Below are 13406 nucleotides of genomic sequence, written 5' to 3'. Positions count from 1 at the left end.
CGGAACTGAGGTAAGAGTGTTTTTTTTTTCTTCTCTCCTCGAGCCGTCTGTCCTCCATGACACTTTGGAAGTGAACTTAAGCGAACTATCCAAGAACTTTTTCCTTCAAGATTATCCGAAAACTCTCAAAGTTCTCTCGGGAAGCCGCCACGTACGTCGACGACGACGCGCACGCTAGCGGCCGTGTTGGGCACGCGCACGTCGTGGAGCGCGAGGCAAGCGCGGACAGGTAAGAAAGAAAAACACAAACACACACAAAACAACAAAGAGGATGAGGGAAAAGCTTTGCCAATGTAACGTCACCGTCGAGCACGCTTGTTGGCGTCCTTTGACGGCGCGCACGAGTGCCAAAAGTTGGCGAACGTACACGCCCGGGCGCGCGCTTGTGTGAAGGGTTACGTGCTCGAGCACGGCCGCTGTGATTTAAGTAGGACAAACCTCACGTTGTTACTAGTTAGCTTAGCATCCAAGTGATTCGGACGTTCGTATGACAACATGGCATTATAAACATGAACTCGGTGCTCCTTTATTTTTAAAGCGGAACTATGTAATCGCTGTTTTGTTTTGCTCCGAGGCTCCGCCTACTGGTGTGAAGTGTTTCAAGCTAGCATAGATGGCATCTACTGTTCTACTCGATTTAGATGCTTTTTAAAGCTAGGATATGATGTCAATTTTTTTAAAGCAGTACTATGCAACATCTTTGTTTTGCTCATCCCAACTGCAGTGAAGCTAACAAAGCTAAGCTAATGTGTGATTGTAAACTGTAACATTAGCCCAGGTGCTATTGCTTAGACAACATGTTAATTTTAAGTTGTCGGCTGTCACAAATAGTGAAAAAACACAATATGAAGTACAACCCCAATTCCAATTAAGTTGGGACGTTGTGTTAAACATACATAAAAACAGAATACAATGATTTGCAAATCATGTCTGACCTATATTTAATTGAATACACTACAAAGACAAGATATTTAATGTTCAAACGGATGAACTTTATTGTTTTTAGCAAATAATCATTAACTTAGCATTTTATGGCTGCAACATGTTCCAAAAAAGCTGGGACAGGTGGCACAAAAGACTGAGAAAGTTGAAGAATGCTCATCTAACACCTGCTTGGAACATTCCACAGGTGAACAGGCTAATTGGGAACAGGTGGGTGCCATGATAGGGTATAACAGGAGCTTCCCTGAATTGCTCAGTCATTCATAAGCAAAGATGGGGCGAGGTTCACCTCTTTGTGAACAAGTGCGTGAGAAAATAGTCCAACAGTTTAAGGACAATGTTCCTCAATGTACAATTGCAAGGAATTTAGGGATTTCATCAGCTACGGTCCATAATACCATCAAAAGGTTCAGAGAATCTGGAGAAATGACTGCATGTAAGCGACAAGGCCGAAAACCAACATTGAATGCCCGTGACCTTCGATCCCTCAGGCGGCACTGCATCAAAAACTGACATCAATGTGTAAAGGATATCACCACATGGGCTCAGGAACACCAATGTCAGCAAATACAGTTCGGCGCTACATCCGTAAGTGCAACTTGAAACTATACTATGGAAAGCAAAAGCCATTTATCAACAACACCCATAAATGCCGCCGGCTTCTCTGGGCCCGAGCTCATCTAAGATGGACTGATGCAAAGTGGAAAAGTGTTCTGTGGTCCGACAAGTCCACATTTCAAATTGTTTTTGGAAATTGTTGACGTCGTGTCCTCCGGGCCAAAGAGTTAAAGAACCATCCGGACTGTTATGGACGCAAAGTTCAAAAGCCAGCATCTGTGATGGTATGGGGCTGTGTTAGTGCCAATGGCATGGGTAACTTACAGATCTGTGAAGGCACTATTAATGCTGAAAGGTACATACAGGTTTTGGAGAAACATATGCTGCCATCCAAGCAATGTCTTGTTCATGGACAGCCCTGCTTATTTCAGCAAGACAATGCCAAACCACATTCTGCACGTTTTTCAACAGCGTGGCTTCGTAGTAAAAGAGTGCGGGTACTCGACTGGCCTGCCTGCAGTCCAGACCTGTCTCCCATTTGAAAATGTGTGGCGCATTTGCAGCTGTTGAACAGCTGAAGCTCTACATCAAGCAAGAATGGGAAACAATTCCACCTACAAAGCTTCAACAATTAGTGTCCTCAGTTCCCAAAGTTTTATTGAATGTTGTTAAAAGAAAAGGTGATGTAACACAGTGGTAAACATGACCATGTCCCAGCTTTTTTGGAATGTGTTGCAGCCATAAAATTCTAAGTTAATGATTATTTGCTAAAAACAATAAAGTTTATCAGTTTGAACATTAAATATCTGGTCTTTGTAGTGTATTCAATTAAATATAGGTTGAACGTGATTTGCTATAAATATATAATGGGTGCTAACTTACCGTAAATAAATTACTGTATTGAAATTAAATTACTTCACACACACCAAAACCTTAGAGCATGATTCAAAAGAATGCCGGCACGTTTACGTACAACTATTACAGCTTGCTAGGCTACATAACGTTTTGTTGGCTGCTTGTGAGCCGTATCGTATTAAAAGTACGTGAACATACCTGAAGCAATCCTTGAACCAACGTCTTCTTCCGAGCACCGGTGACCACCACACGTTTTTCCGCATTTTGTTCTTTTTTGACCAACACAATACACGCGCGATCCATTGTTGTTGTCATGGACGTGGTAACGAGTGTATCCGGTCGCGTTTTTCATAGATTAGGAAGAATATATATACCCTTGACTATTGTTATATTGTCTGTCTATATGTGTTACTACGACATTTGTGTGTCAATATTCGTTATTTGAAGGTAAATCCCTCCGTGATCAAATGCTAATGTTAGCTAGCTCGTCAATAGGGGTTTCCATTGAGTGATAACATAAGCTGGCAATTTCTAAATTGATGTATGTCTTGTATTTAAATATTCAATGTGAGTAATTCTTTTTGTTGTGCGTTTAGTTTTACAGTAAACTCCAACTGGAGTGTCAATAAACAGCTTAAAGCACGCTCAGGGAAGGCAGAAGACCATGCGTCACACGGTTGCTACAAGCAACACAGGGTGCGTTCCTCCACAATGCAATGCGATTATGAAATTTTTATGATCGTGAGAAGCCAAAATCGAAATCATGATTACATTTCGATTAATCGCCCAGCCCTAGCCTAATGGCAGGTGCTTTCAGAGGTTTAGGAAACTCGCCTGACTGAAGTGAGCAATTGATTATTTGGGGCAGATCAGCTAGCAGAGATTTTGCAATAGTTTTTAAAAAGTCATATGGTATTGAGACAAGACACCTATTTCATGATTTTCTGTACAGTTTTTTGGTTGACTGTATCAAATTCTGGCATGGTAATACAGTATTTCCTTGATGGTTTTTGGTGTTGTATCAATTTATAATTTTTCTGATTTGTGCTGATACGTGACCTGATGGATTGTAGTTTTTCACTAAAATAGCAAGCAAATTCATTGCATTGATCTGTTGTGTGGAGCTTTGGCGCTGGCTGATTGGGGGCAGGGGGTTGTGAGCTTGTCAACCACAGCAAATCAAGCCAATATCGGGGCTAAAATCCTTTAGTCTGATCTAGGCATAAGGATGTTGAGATTTTATCAGTTGACATCAAGGACTTGGCTATTTGTGATCATTTTTGTGTGCTCTTTGAATTACAGATTCTACCAAAGGTTCAGGCAATACCCGTCCGTGTCTATTAAGAAAAGGTACATAAATGACAGTACCAGCGCTATGTTTATGGAAACCAATGCTATGTCACCAACTGTGAATCCTGAGACAGTTGATAAACCTTTGGATAAGTAGACCTGGAAAATGTCAAATGTCATGGGTGCTGTTGCTAACTATAAAACTAAGACAACTTTGCACTGACCTAAAACACCACGGAGAAGCACTATGATGGTAAAGCCCTCTAAATCAAAGTGATATCAATTCTCTGAAATCATTAGTAAGAACCTGAACAATACTTGTTTGCTGTGACGATTTCCCAGATCGGGCCTGACCATATTTTGTCGGGAACGACAAAACTTCTTGTAGTCTGACATAATCCACGACCAACGATTTGGCCCTACGATAGCTCTACGACACCAAAATGAAAAGTCTGGCATGCTTGATGTTTTTTGGGATATCTTCCGTGTAGTTTGAGATATCAATGACGACTCTCCGACAGCGGACCTTGACGTCGACCAATAGGATTGCGTATTGTGACCGGCACATCGCCTCCCGTGGTTGCTGTTGTTAACATACTTACATGCCGTTTTCAACATTTATTCACACGTAAAAACCAATGTTTACCAAAGCTTTAGAGCATGATTCAACAGAATGCTGGCATGTTTATGTACAACCATTAGTGCTACCAATAGCTTGCTAGGCTACATAATGTTTTGTTGCCTGCTTGTAAGCTGTATTGTATAAAAAGTACGTGAACAAACTTCAAGCAGGCCTTGAATGAACGCCCTCTCCCATCCTCTCCCCCACCACACGTTTTTCCTCATTTTGTTCCTTTTTTCCTCACACAATACATTGGTGCGATCCATTGTTGTTGTCGTCACCATGGTAACGGGTTTATCCAGTTGTGTTGACCGGTGGCATGTTTTCTGGTTCCGCCTCTCCAACACTGTTTGATTTGACAAGATAATGCTCAGTGATTGTAAAAGATGGGATGTAGTGGTATAGGAATACATGTCGTGTAGTGTTGCCACTGTCTGACCATGAAACGGCAAGATTTTATGGCAATAGTCTGACATAGTGGAATTGTGAAAGACCAAATTTGTCTTGTAGTCTGATCCAGGCATTAGAGATTACTAGGTCTGAGATGTGACCTTGAATAGGAGTTGGACTCTTTATATTTTGGGAGAGGTTTAATGTGTCCAGTGCAGCAAAGAGTTTTTGTTTATTATTATTTTTTCCATGCTATTGTCAACATGAATGTTAAAGTCTCCCGTTATGATATATAATCTAATTGAATGCAATTATCAAATCGCAAAGGCTGCGTTTAAAAAATAAATAAAATAAAATGCTCACGTGACATGCGCCCAAGCGCGTTGGATAGAGGTGGGCACTGCAAAAATCTCTACCATACGGTTTGTAATTGTATGGTTATCTCAGATTTCACTTTCGCCGCGACTGAGGGTTATTTCATCTGAGGTTTTCCTCCGAGCGAGGAGGAGCCGCAGCTTCGCTCTCTGCAGGCTTGGCAGACAGGCTCACCGGCTTTCACATGTGGGGAGCCGAGCAGCTTCGAGTCCCGCGCAATCGGTTGGAAAAGACAATCCCACAGGCTGAAGGAGCCTTTCTATGTACAGCCCGCAGCGGCCAGGCTTCTGTAGCGTCTGTTGTTAGTGCCATATTGTTAGCGTCCTATTGCTAGAGTTGTTGTGGGCCAGCATTGTTGTTTACATTAACGTACATATTAGCATTCATGTCTACACTGAACACATAACACAAGTTCTACTTCGAGATGTAAACACTGTTGACATTGAAACAAACAACACAATTTGTGTTACCTTTTGTTGTGTTGTGTGTAAAGATAGCAAAAGTACTCACACGCTGTACTTAAGTAGAAGTACAGATACTTTTGTAAAAAAAAAAAAAAACTTGTAAAAGTAGATGTACTAATTTAAAAAAATACAGACCGAAACATAACTAAACTAATAACTAAAAAAGTAAAGCTACATTTTTATCGTCAGTTCTATACAAAACGTTTGATAACTTGGCACAATGGAAAAATAACATTTCATATTTTTTAAACTGTGAGCTACCTAGTGTTTGTTCAGGCTTCTACGCTATCAAAAAACTTCCCATAGTTTTGCTAACATTGTGAACTGACTAACAAAATAATGCTAAATTATCTAGCAACTGAAAAAAACTACACCTTACTTGGATGAGTTTTTTCAGATTAGACGGATAATTTTTGAATCCCAGAAGTAAGCCTGACATTATAAAAAATTTTCCAAGATGATATAAACTTCCCAAAAACTATCACGATAAACGATAATAGTGTGCTTTTATTATTTTTTATTTGTTGTATTTTATTTTTTGCTTTTCAAATCATTATTGTTGTTGTTATTATTTCCTTTCTTGTTTATCTATTAAATTGTTTTTCTATACTCTGTGACATGGATCCCCCTGGGTATGAAATACAGAATAAAGAGCTGCAAGACTAGCCTGGTTTACATGGAGCCTTCTATTCCAATTATAATCGGTTTAGAAGCCCAAACCGAATGAAAATGCTCCATATAAACACCTCAGTCGGAATAAACAGGCCGAATACTAATGGAATTTCATTCGGTTTCACCAGGGTTGAATATTCCTTTTGCCAAACCAATCGGAGGTTTTTGCCATGTATACCGTCATTCAGAATAGAGAAAGCTCTCTCTGCGCATGCTTCGTCTCGACGTCAGTGTTTACGCACACCATAAATATGCCGGCTCCCGACGGAGCTCGTGTGCAACAGAGATCTTGTTTTTAACTACTTATAACTTGTTTATCAAACTTTTTTTGAATACATTTATATAAACAATCGCAACTACTGTGCTGAACAGACGACAGACCTCCAGCCTGTGACGTAGTGCATGGCTCACGGCTGTTCCGATTAAATGTAGTGCACATCATGTATACACCCGATTGGAATAGATCACGTCACAAGTAAACAGTTGACCAGGGATCTTCAATCGGAATGATTTCACTCGGAATGACAAAAAAGTCCCCATGTGGTTGGTCCGCTGAAGACAAGTCATTCACCTGTCAATCAAATATACGTTGACGTTCGCTGTTGTCAAATACTGGCTGAATAACGTGTTCCACTGAGGTTATGTTTAATAAACAGTTAACGTTCCCGTTACATGCACAGTAGTTGTTATCTGGGTCTTTCTAGTGACACACTTGCGCAGTAGTGATCGTCCGGTGACGTGCCCAAAAGAACCACGGCTAACCAGTGTTAGCGCTAAAGTTTGACTTATTCGCCAAAGATGTGATGCTAAACCTATGAGACAGAACATGGCTTTTATGGCAGCACAACAGTGATACACGAGCATCTAAAAAGGAAGTATGTTGTGCCTGATTCAGTTTCTGACAAAGATGCTAGGGCTGGGTGATTTTGGAAAAAATAATAATCATAATTATTTTGATTGACATTGAATTATGATGAATAAAGATAATTATGCATTGAGCACCGGGGTTAAAATTCCGGCCCCCGTCTGTGTGGAGTTTGCATGTTCTCCCCGTGCCTGCGTGGGTTTTCTCCAGGTACTCCGGTTTCCTCCCACATCCCAAAAACATGCGTGGTAGGTTAATTGAGGTGTGAATGTGAGTGGGAATGGTTGTTTGTTTATATGTTCCCTGCGATTGGCTGGCGACCAGTTCAGGGTGTACCCCGCCTCTTGCCCGAAGATAGCTGGGATAGGCTCCAGTGAGGATAAGCGCTACAGAAAATGGATGGATGGATGAATCTTAATTGACCTAAAACGGGAAGTGTGGTGCAGTGCATGTATGAAGCTGCATATTACAATATTACAAGCCAATAAGTAAAAAAAAAAAAAAAAGTAAGTAAGTAAGTCGCAGTAAAACTTCATTAAACTAGTTTTTCACAGATTAAGAAGAATATATGCCTGTGAGTAGTGTTACTGTATATCACCTGGCTGCATGTGTTACTCCAGCATGTGTGTAAATATTCGTTATTTGAAGGTAAATCCATCTCGTGAGCTAATGCTAACGTTAGCTAGCCCGTCAGTAGGGTTTTCAAATTTTCTTTTTTATTTAAACAGGTTGGTCTGATTGAGCTTAAAAACCTCTTTTTCAAGAAAGACCCCATTGACTGATAACATAAGATGGCCATTTATAAAACGATGTGTCTTTTATTTAAATGTGTACAATGTGTGTAATTCTTTTTGTTGTGCGTTTAGTTTTACAGTAAACTCCTACTGGGGTGTCAAAGAGCTTAAAGCACGCTCAGGGAGGGCAGAAGAACGTGTCACACGCTTGCCACAAGCAACACAGGGTGCGTTTACAACGCAGGAACTTGCATACATTGCAGCATTTTAAATAAGAAACAGTTCTTAATGTTCTATCTGGATAAATAAAGGTTACAAATTCTCATATCTTAATTATCTTTTGTGCACACGTCAAGCTGGAAGCTAATTATGGTTGTATAAGAGCAACTGCTAGATGGTGCGATAAGCTGCAATTTACATATCGCTGGTGTCAGGCGGAATCCTTGTACCTCAAAAACTATCACTTTCAGGAAACCAAGTAAACGGCATGTATGATGAGCCATTAACACTGCATCGTCAAACCATTTCTAACACTTGAAAAAATATGGAATTGACCAAATTTAGACATAGGAGGGTCAGCCCGGTGCCAGCGATATGATCCGATTAGTCAACTGATCGCAAAAATAATTGGTGACTAAGTGGTTGTGACTAATTGGTGACTGAGTCAACTATCAAACATCAAAGTCATTGTTCTGCTTGACATGTTCTGCTTGACATGTTTCTTGACAAGCTTGTTTTGTCTGCTTTATAGTCAGAAACCGGTGTTTTTGGTGAAACCACCTCATCCTGTCTACTTAAGAATGGAAAAAGCTTGAAACAAACTTTTTTCTGGTGAAATAAGAGTCTACTCTTTCTTTTGCTACATTCTAATTATATTGTCACAGAAAATAATATTCTGCAGGTCTTGAAAGATCACTGAAAAATCTTTAGAATGGCTTGCAATATTCTGTTTTAAAAACTGCTGGCAGTGAATGACTTTAAAGTACAGATTCCTGAATACCTACTGAAGTACAGTAAAAAAATATTTGTACTTCCCACCACTGGTTGTATGTCGCGTGTCCGACATGTCAAATCAAGCACTCCTCTCATTCCTGACGTGCCAACAAAACAAAACATAACACGCTCGTCGCTACATGCCAGGTGATGTTCCTTCAGCTGATGCTGCGTTGGTCGTCCAGGGTGATCCTCTTGGAGGTGTTGATGTTTGTGTGCTTGGAAACGCTACACGCATGTAAACACACAGATTAACGCCCACAACTTCCTCCCCTGTCAATAAGAGTCTTATACTCCCACAAACACGTGAAATTCCTCTGAGAAGCGAGAGGGGGTAGGAGAAAGAGTGAGAGGAAGAGGAGGGGTGAAAGAGAGGGAAAGAGTGTAAGGGGGCAAGAGAAAAAGGTGAAAGCAAGATGAGGCGGTTAAAGAGCGAGAATGAGAAAGGGGGAAGAGAGGAGTGGGTTCAGAGACAAAAAAGAGGGGCAACAGAGAATGAGAGAGGGGGGAGAGGGTAAAGAGAAGAGAGAAAGAATGAGAGCTCGGGGAAGAGAAAAAGGGTAAAGATAGGAAGTAGAAGGGAGGAAGAGATTTAGAGTGAGGAGGGGGAAAGAGTGTAAGCAGGGTTCAAAGTGCCCTAAAATCGTTGCTTGCCCATGGCAAACTTGAGCTTTCCCTGTTCCGTCACGTGCTCTCAAATGTTTTCTATATCTCACGGTTCGGTTTGATCACGGTATTAATCTCACGGTCCGATAATTATCGTGGTATTGTGGGAAAGCTCACGGTATTGCAGGAAGGTTGACGGTACAGGTGGGGCGAAGAGGTGAAAGCAGGAATACTGAAGAACCTCTCCTTTTAGTGCTCGCCGAGTCCTTCTCAATAGGCTTTAGTAGCTGTGCGTTTTCCCCACAGGTTTTTGTGAAAAAGACATCTTCGGATCTTCTATCTCCGTCTTTTCAATGTTTACATTTGTGCACAGTACCTCCAAAACGCTATTATTGGTGCAGCAATAATCATGCCATGCTCCCAATAACAAAACCGTCCATTGAGAAATTGTCTGTTCACTAATTTGGTAGAATTTGTCATATTTTTTTTTTAAAGTGATAACATTCAAAATTGCTGCTATTCTAACTAACATTAAAAATGACTGCCGACTAACAGTGATTTATTCGCTTGAGTCCAAAAATTCAAGTCAGAAAGGCAGGAACACTCTTAAAAGAAGCCCAGATTTAGAAACAGCCAAGTAACAATAAAAAAAATATTCATGGGACTCAGCCATAGTTTCTTTTACTCCATTTAGTGATATTGTAAAATGATTTATTTTTCTGAGCAGCCTTTCTGATATGTTTTTATTTGAAATGTAGAGATTACATGTGAAAAGAGGGAAGTATGCAAGATGATTTATTTTTGCAGTGATATGGAGTGGACCTGTTTTATAATACAATTTTTGGCACTATTGAAATGTAATGGTACAGTATATGTTTTAACTGAAGAATCGTTATTCCTTTTCATGTGATGTTCATTCACCCATGACTTTCGACTCACTAGTACACCACTAAAGAGCGATACTGTCACAATATGCTCAAACAATTCGACGAAGGAGAGGGGGCGGCAGCGGCAACAGGTGGAGAATTAAGGTTCAGAGTGGACCTAGTATTTTTGAGTTTGAGTTTTTTTTTCAGTTTTTTTTTTTTAAAATAGTATTTTATTGTGCACGTGTTCCTAATCAACTGACCACATTGTGTTTGCACGTTTTCAGAGATGTAGTGTGTGTGGCCCATCATGCACCTCTTCCTGCTGCTCATCCTTCACGCCGCAGCAGCCGTCGCACAAGTTGACCCAGGTACACACAACAACAGAGAGGGGAAAGATACAGAAAGGGGGGGATGGAGAGAAGGTGAGAACAGAATGGGGGAAAAACAGGGAAGAGAGCAAGAGTGTGGACAGGGGTGAGAGAGGTGAGGTGAAATAGCAAAAAGGAATGAGAGAGGGGAGGTGAGAGAGAAAGGGGAAGAGAGAGAGGAGAACTAAAGAAGGCAGAGAAAGAGAGGGAGCGAGAGAGATAAAAGATAGAGGGAGGGTGAGAGAAAGGGAACAAAAGAGAAGGGAGGGAAAGAAAAAGAGAATAAAAGGGAGGGAGGAAAGAATGAGGGTGGACAGAGAGATGGGAAAGAGAACGGGAGCGAGAAAGGGGAACGGGAAGGTGAGAGAAAGAGGAGAAAGAAAGCGATGAAGAGAGGGGAGAAAAGGGAAAGACAGTGGGGAAAGAATGAGAGTGGAGAGCGATATCATTGGAGTAATAGGAGAGTGTGATAGGGAGCGAAAAGAGAGAATGCAAGAGAGGGGTCAAAGAGAGTATTGATACCGTGTGTGTGTGTGCTCGTGTGTCCAGCACACTGTCGCTATGCCCTGGGCATGGAGGATGGGCGGATCAAGGATGATGACATCACAGCATCCAGCCAATGGCACGAGACCACAGGACCGCAGTACGCAAGGTCAGCATTATTGTTAGAATGATAAGTATGATCAATAATTCTCTATTTTAATGTTGATGTTGTGTTTGCCGGCTGTGTCAGGTTGAACCGCGAGGACGGCGACGGTGCCTGGTGTCCTGAAGGTCAACTGGAAGCGTCCGACTCTCAGTTCCTGCAGGTTTGACTCCACCTCTTCCTCCTTATCAGCATCTGAGTGTTGCATTCAAGAGCTCTGGGAAACAACAATGATGACACTTGGAACTCACTTGCATGTTGCCTTTCGTGCACTTATCTCAGCCACGAATTGGACATTGTTTTTACTTCCCAGTTTTCTTGAATGCAGCGTAAGTATAATGTTGATGCTTGCTTCCTTTTAAAAAGCTTCATGCTAATCTACTAAAATGCTAACATGCCCACAAACTAAAATGCTATTATGCTAACCTGCTAACATGTTTCATGCTAACATATCTTCCATGTGTTCAGGTGGACTTGCGCCATCTGACCTTCCTGACAGTGGTGGCCACTCAGGGACGCTACGCGCGCAACGGCATTGAGTTTGCGCGAGCATATAGCTTAAACTACAGCAGGGACGGAGTCATATGGAAGTCATGGAGGAACCGCCTGGGAAGCACGGTGGGCTAGTGTGACTGTGTGCATGTGTTTGTATGTTTATGTAGGTTGTGTGTGTGTGTGCGTGCGTGTGCGTGCGCACGTGTTTGTGTTTGGGCATGTGTGTATTTGTTTGTGTACATAGAAATGTGCATGTGTGTGTATAAATGTATGTGTGCGAGCGTGTGTGTGTGTGCATGTTTTTGTGTATACATGTGTATGTGTGTGCATATTAGGGGTGGGTAAAAGTATCGATTCATTAATGCATTGCAATTCTTTCCCACACAATTCAATCTCGATTCAGCAAATCCTCTGAATCGATTCACCTTCTGGCCAGTGGGAGGCGCTTTGCATGTGATTGGTGTTGTATGGAGGGAAACCGCACTCGACCAAGCAAAATGTCGACTATAGCAAGCAGCAGAAGCTGCATCGTGAAGTGAGCGACTTCCACTTTTAAATTCCTCTGTAAATCTGGAACACAGGAAATTGACAAAAGACACTCAAACCACGATAGGCAATATCAACACGAAAACATGTCTTAAGTCACAACATGAAGTTGGCTCCACCGTCACGCCCCCGTCCATTCAACTCTCCGTTCCACCTTAAAAGATGCAAGTCGCCGTCCGAAAGCTGTAGAGTTAAGACAGCACTCTTGGAGTTGTTTAAGTCGGTAGAAAGAGTGGCACTTACATGTGATGGTTAGACCTTCAGAGCAACCGACCCCTACGTACGGAACTATCACTTCTCATTTGATTTCTAATGAGTGGGAATGACTGTCAAAATTTCTGCAGACTAGAGCCCTGCAGTGCAGGGCACACAGGGAGCAATATAGCAAACTTGTTGAAACAGGCAACAAATGTGTGGGGTTTGACAAAGAAGTTATCTTCATTCTGTCATCATGTTCTTACATTTGTACTCCATATGCACTAATAAGTTATTCATTATTCATTAAAAGTATGAGTCTTGTCTTGGTGCTAGGCCATCAAAGGCAGAGGAGGGCAGGTTATCGTTCCCTATCGACATGAGACTTTTTTTTTTTGGACTTGATCAATTTTCATTGTTGTGGTAACACCCGCGCGCTGTTCACGATGCATTGAGCCCCTGGCGGAACGGCTTTGGCCTCGTAGATGGACACACTTGGGACATTAGGGAAAGTTAACGATTGATTGAGTTCGCTAACCTGTGAGCTAGCTAGCAAGCTGAAGAGCTAAACAGCTCGCTCTGGCTCGCTCGATCGTGGCGACATACAGAGGTCAATAACTGTCGGACCGCAGTCTGCGTCCGGACCGAGAACCAGTCCCATACGTACCTGCACCATAGCCAAATAAAGGTTATGATTCAAGACATACGGGGCGCCGCAACAGATTACAGGCTTTATGGTAGTGTTGAACTATACCGACCAATCACATGAGAGTTCAGCCAATCAAATCTGCATCTCAAGCCGTAATCACTGATTTAAAGAAAAGGAATTCAACATTTGGAACAATCGGTGCTTAAAATGGAACGGTCAGTGTGATTGTTTAAGTTTCTCAGAGGGAAGTTCTCACTGGGAGCACTTATGAA

General features: G+C 41.7%; 1 protein-coding gene across 3 annotated transcripts in view; it reads left to right on the top strand.

The window, feature by feature from the left end:
* The first annotated feature begins 11 nt into the window (after positions 1-11).
* The window catches only part of ddr2l (discoidin domain receptor family, member 2, like), a 35458-nt gene continuing 22063 nt past the window's right edge, over positions 12-13406 (top strand). Inside the window, exons 1-6 of one of the 3 annotated variants that reach the window (XM_061769048.1) lie at positions 13-229; positions 3658-3705; positions 10520-10603; positions 11153-11255; positions 11337-11412; positions 11718-11867. In XM_061769048.1, the coding sequence (XP_061625032.1) occupies positions 10543-10603; positions 11153-11255; positions 11337-11412; positions 11718-11867 (390 nt within the window). In that variant the 5' untranslated portion in view covers positions 13-229; positions 3658-3705; positions 10520-10542. Of the gene's footprint in view, positions 230-3657; positions 3706-10519; positions 10604-11152; positions 11256-11336; positions 11413-11717; positions 11868-13406 lie in introns of all 3 variants that reach the window. The other 2 variants (XM_061769049.1, XM_061769047.1) reach the window with 2 other exon arrangements.

The sequence above is a fragment of the Phyllopteryx taeniolatus genome, chromosome 3 (genome assembly GCF_024500385.1).
Source record: "Phyllopteryx taeniolatus isolate TA_2022b chromosome 3, UOR_Ptae_1.2, whole genome shotgun sequence".
In the NCBI taxonomy this organism is placed as follows: Eukaryota; Metazoa; Chordata; class Actinopteri; order Syngnathiformes; family Syngnathidae; genus Phyllopteryx; species Phyllopteryx taeniolatus.
Note: the sequence above shows the minus strand (reverse complement) of the source record. Positions and strands in the feature narration are given on the sequence as shown.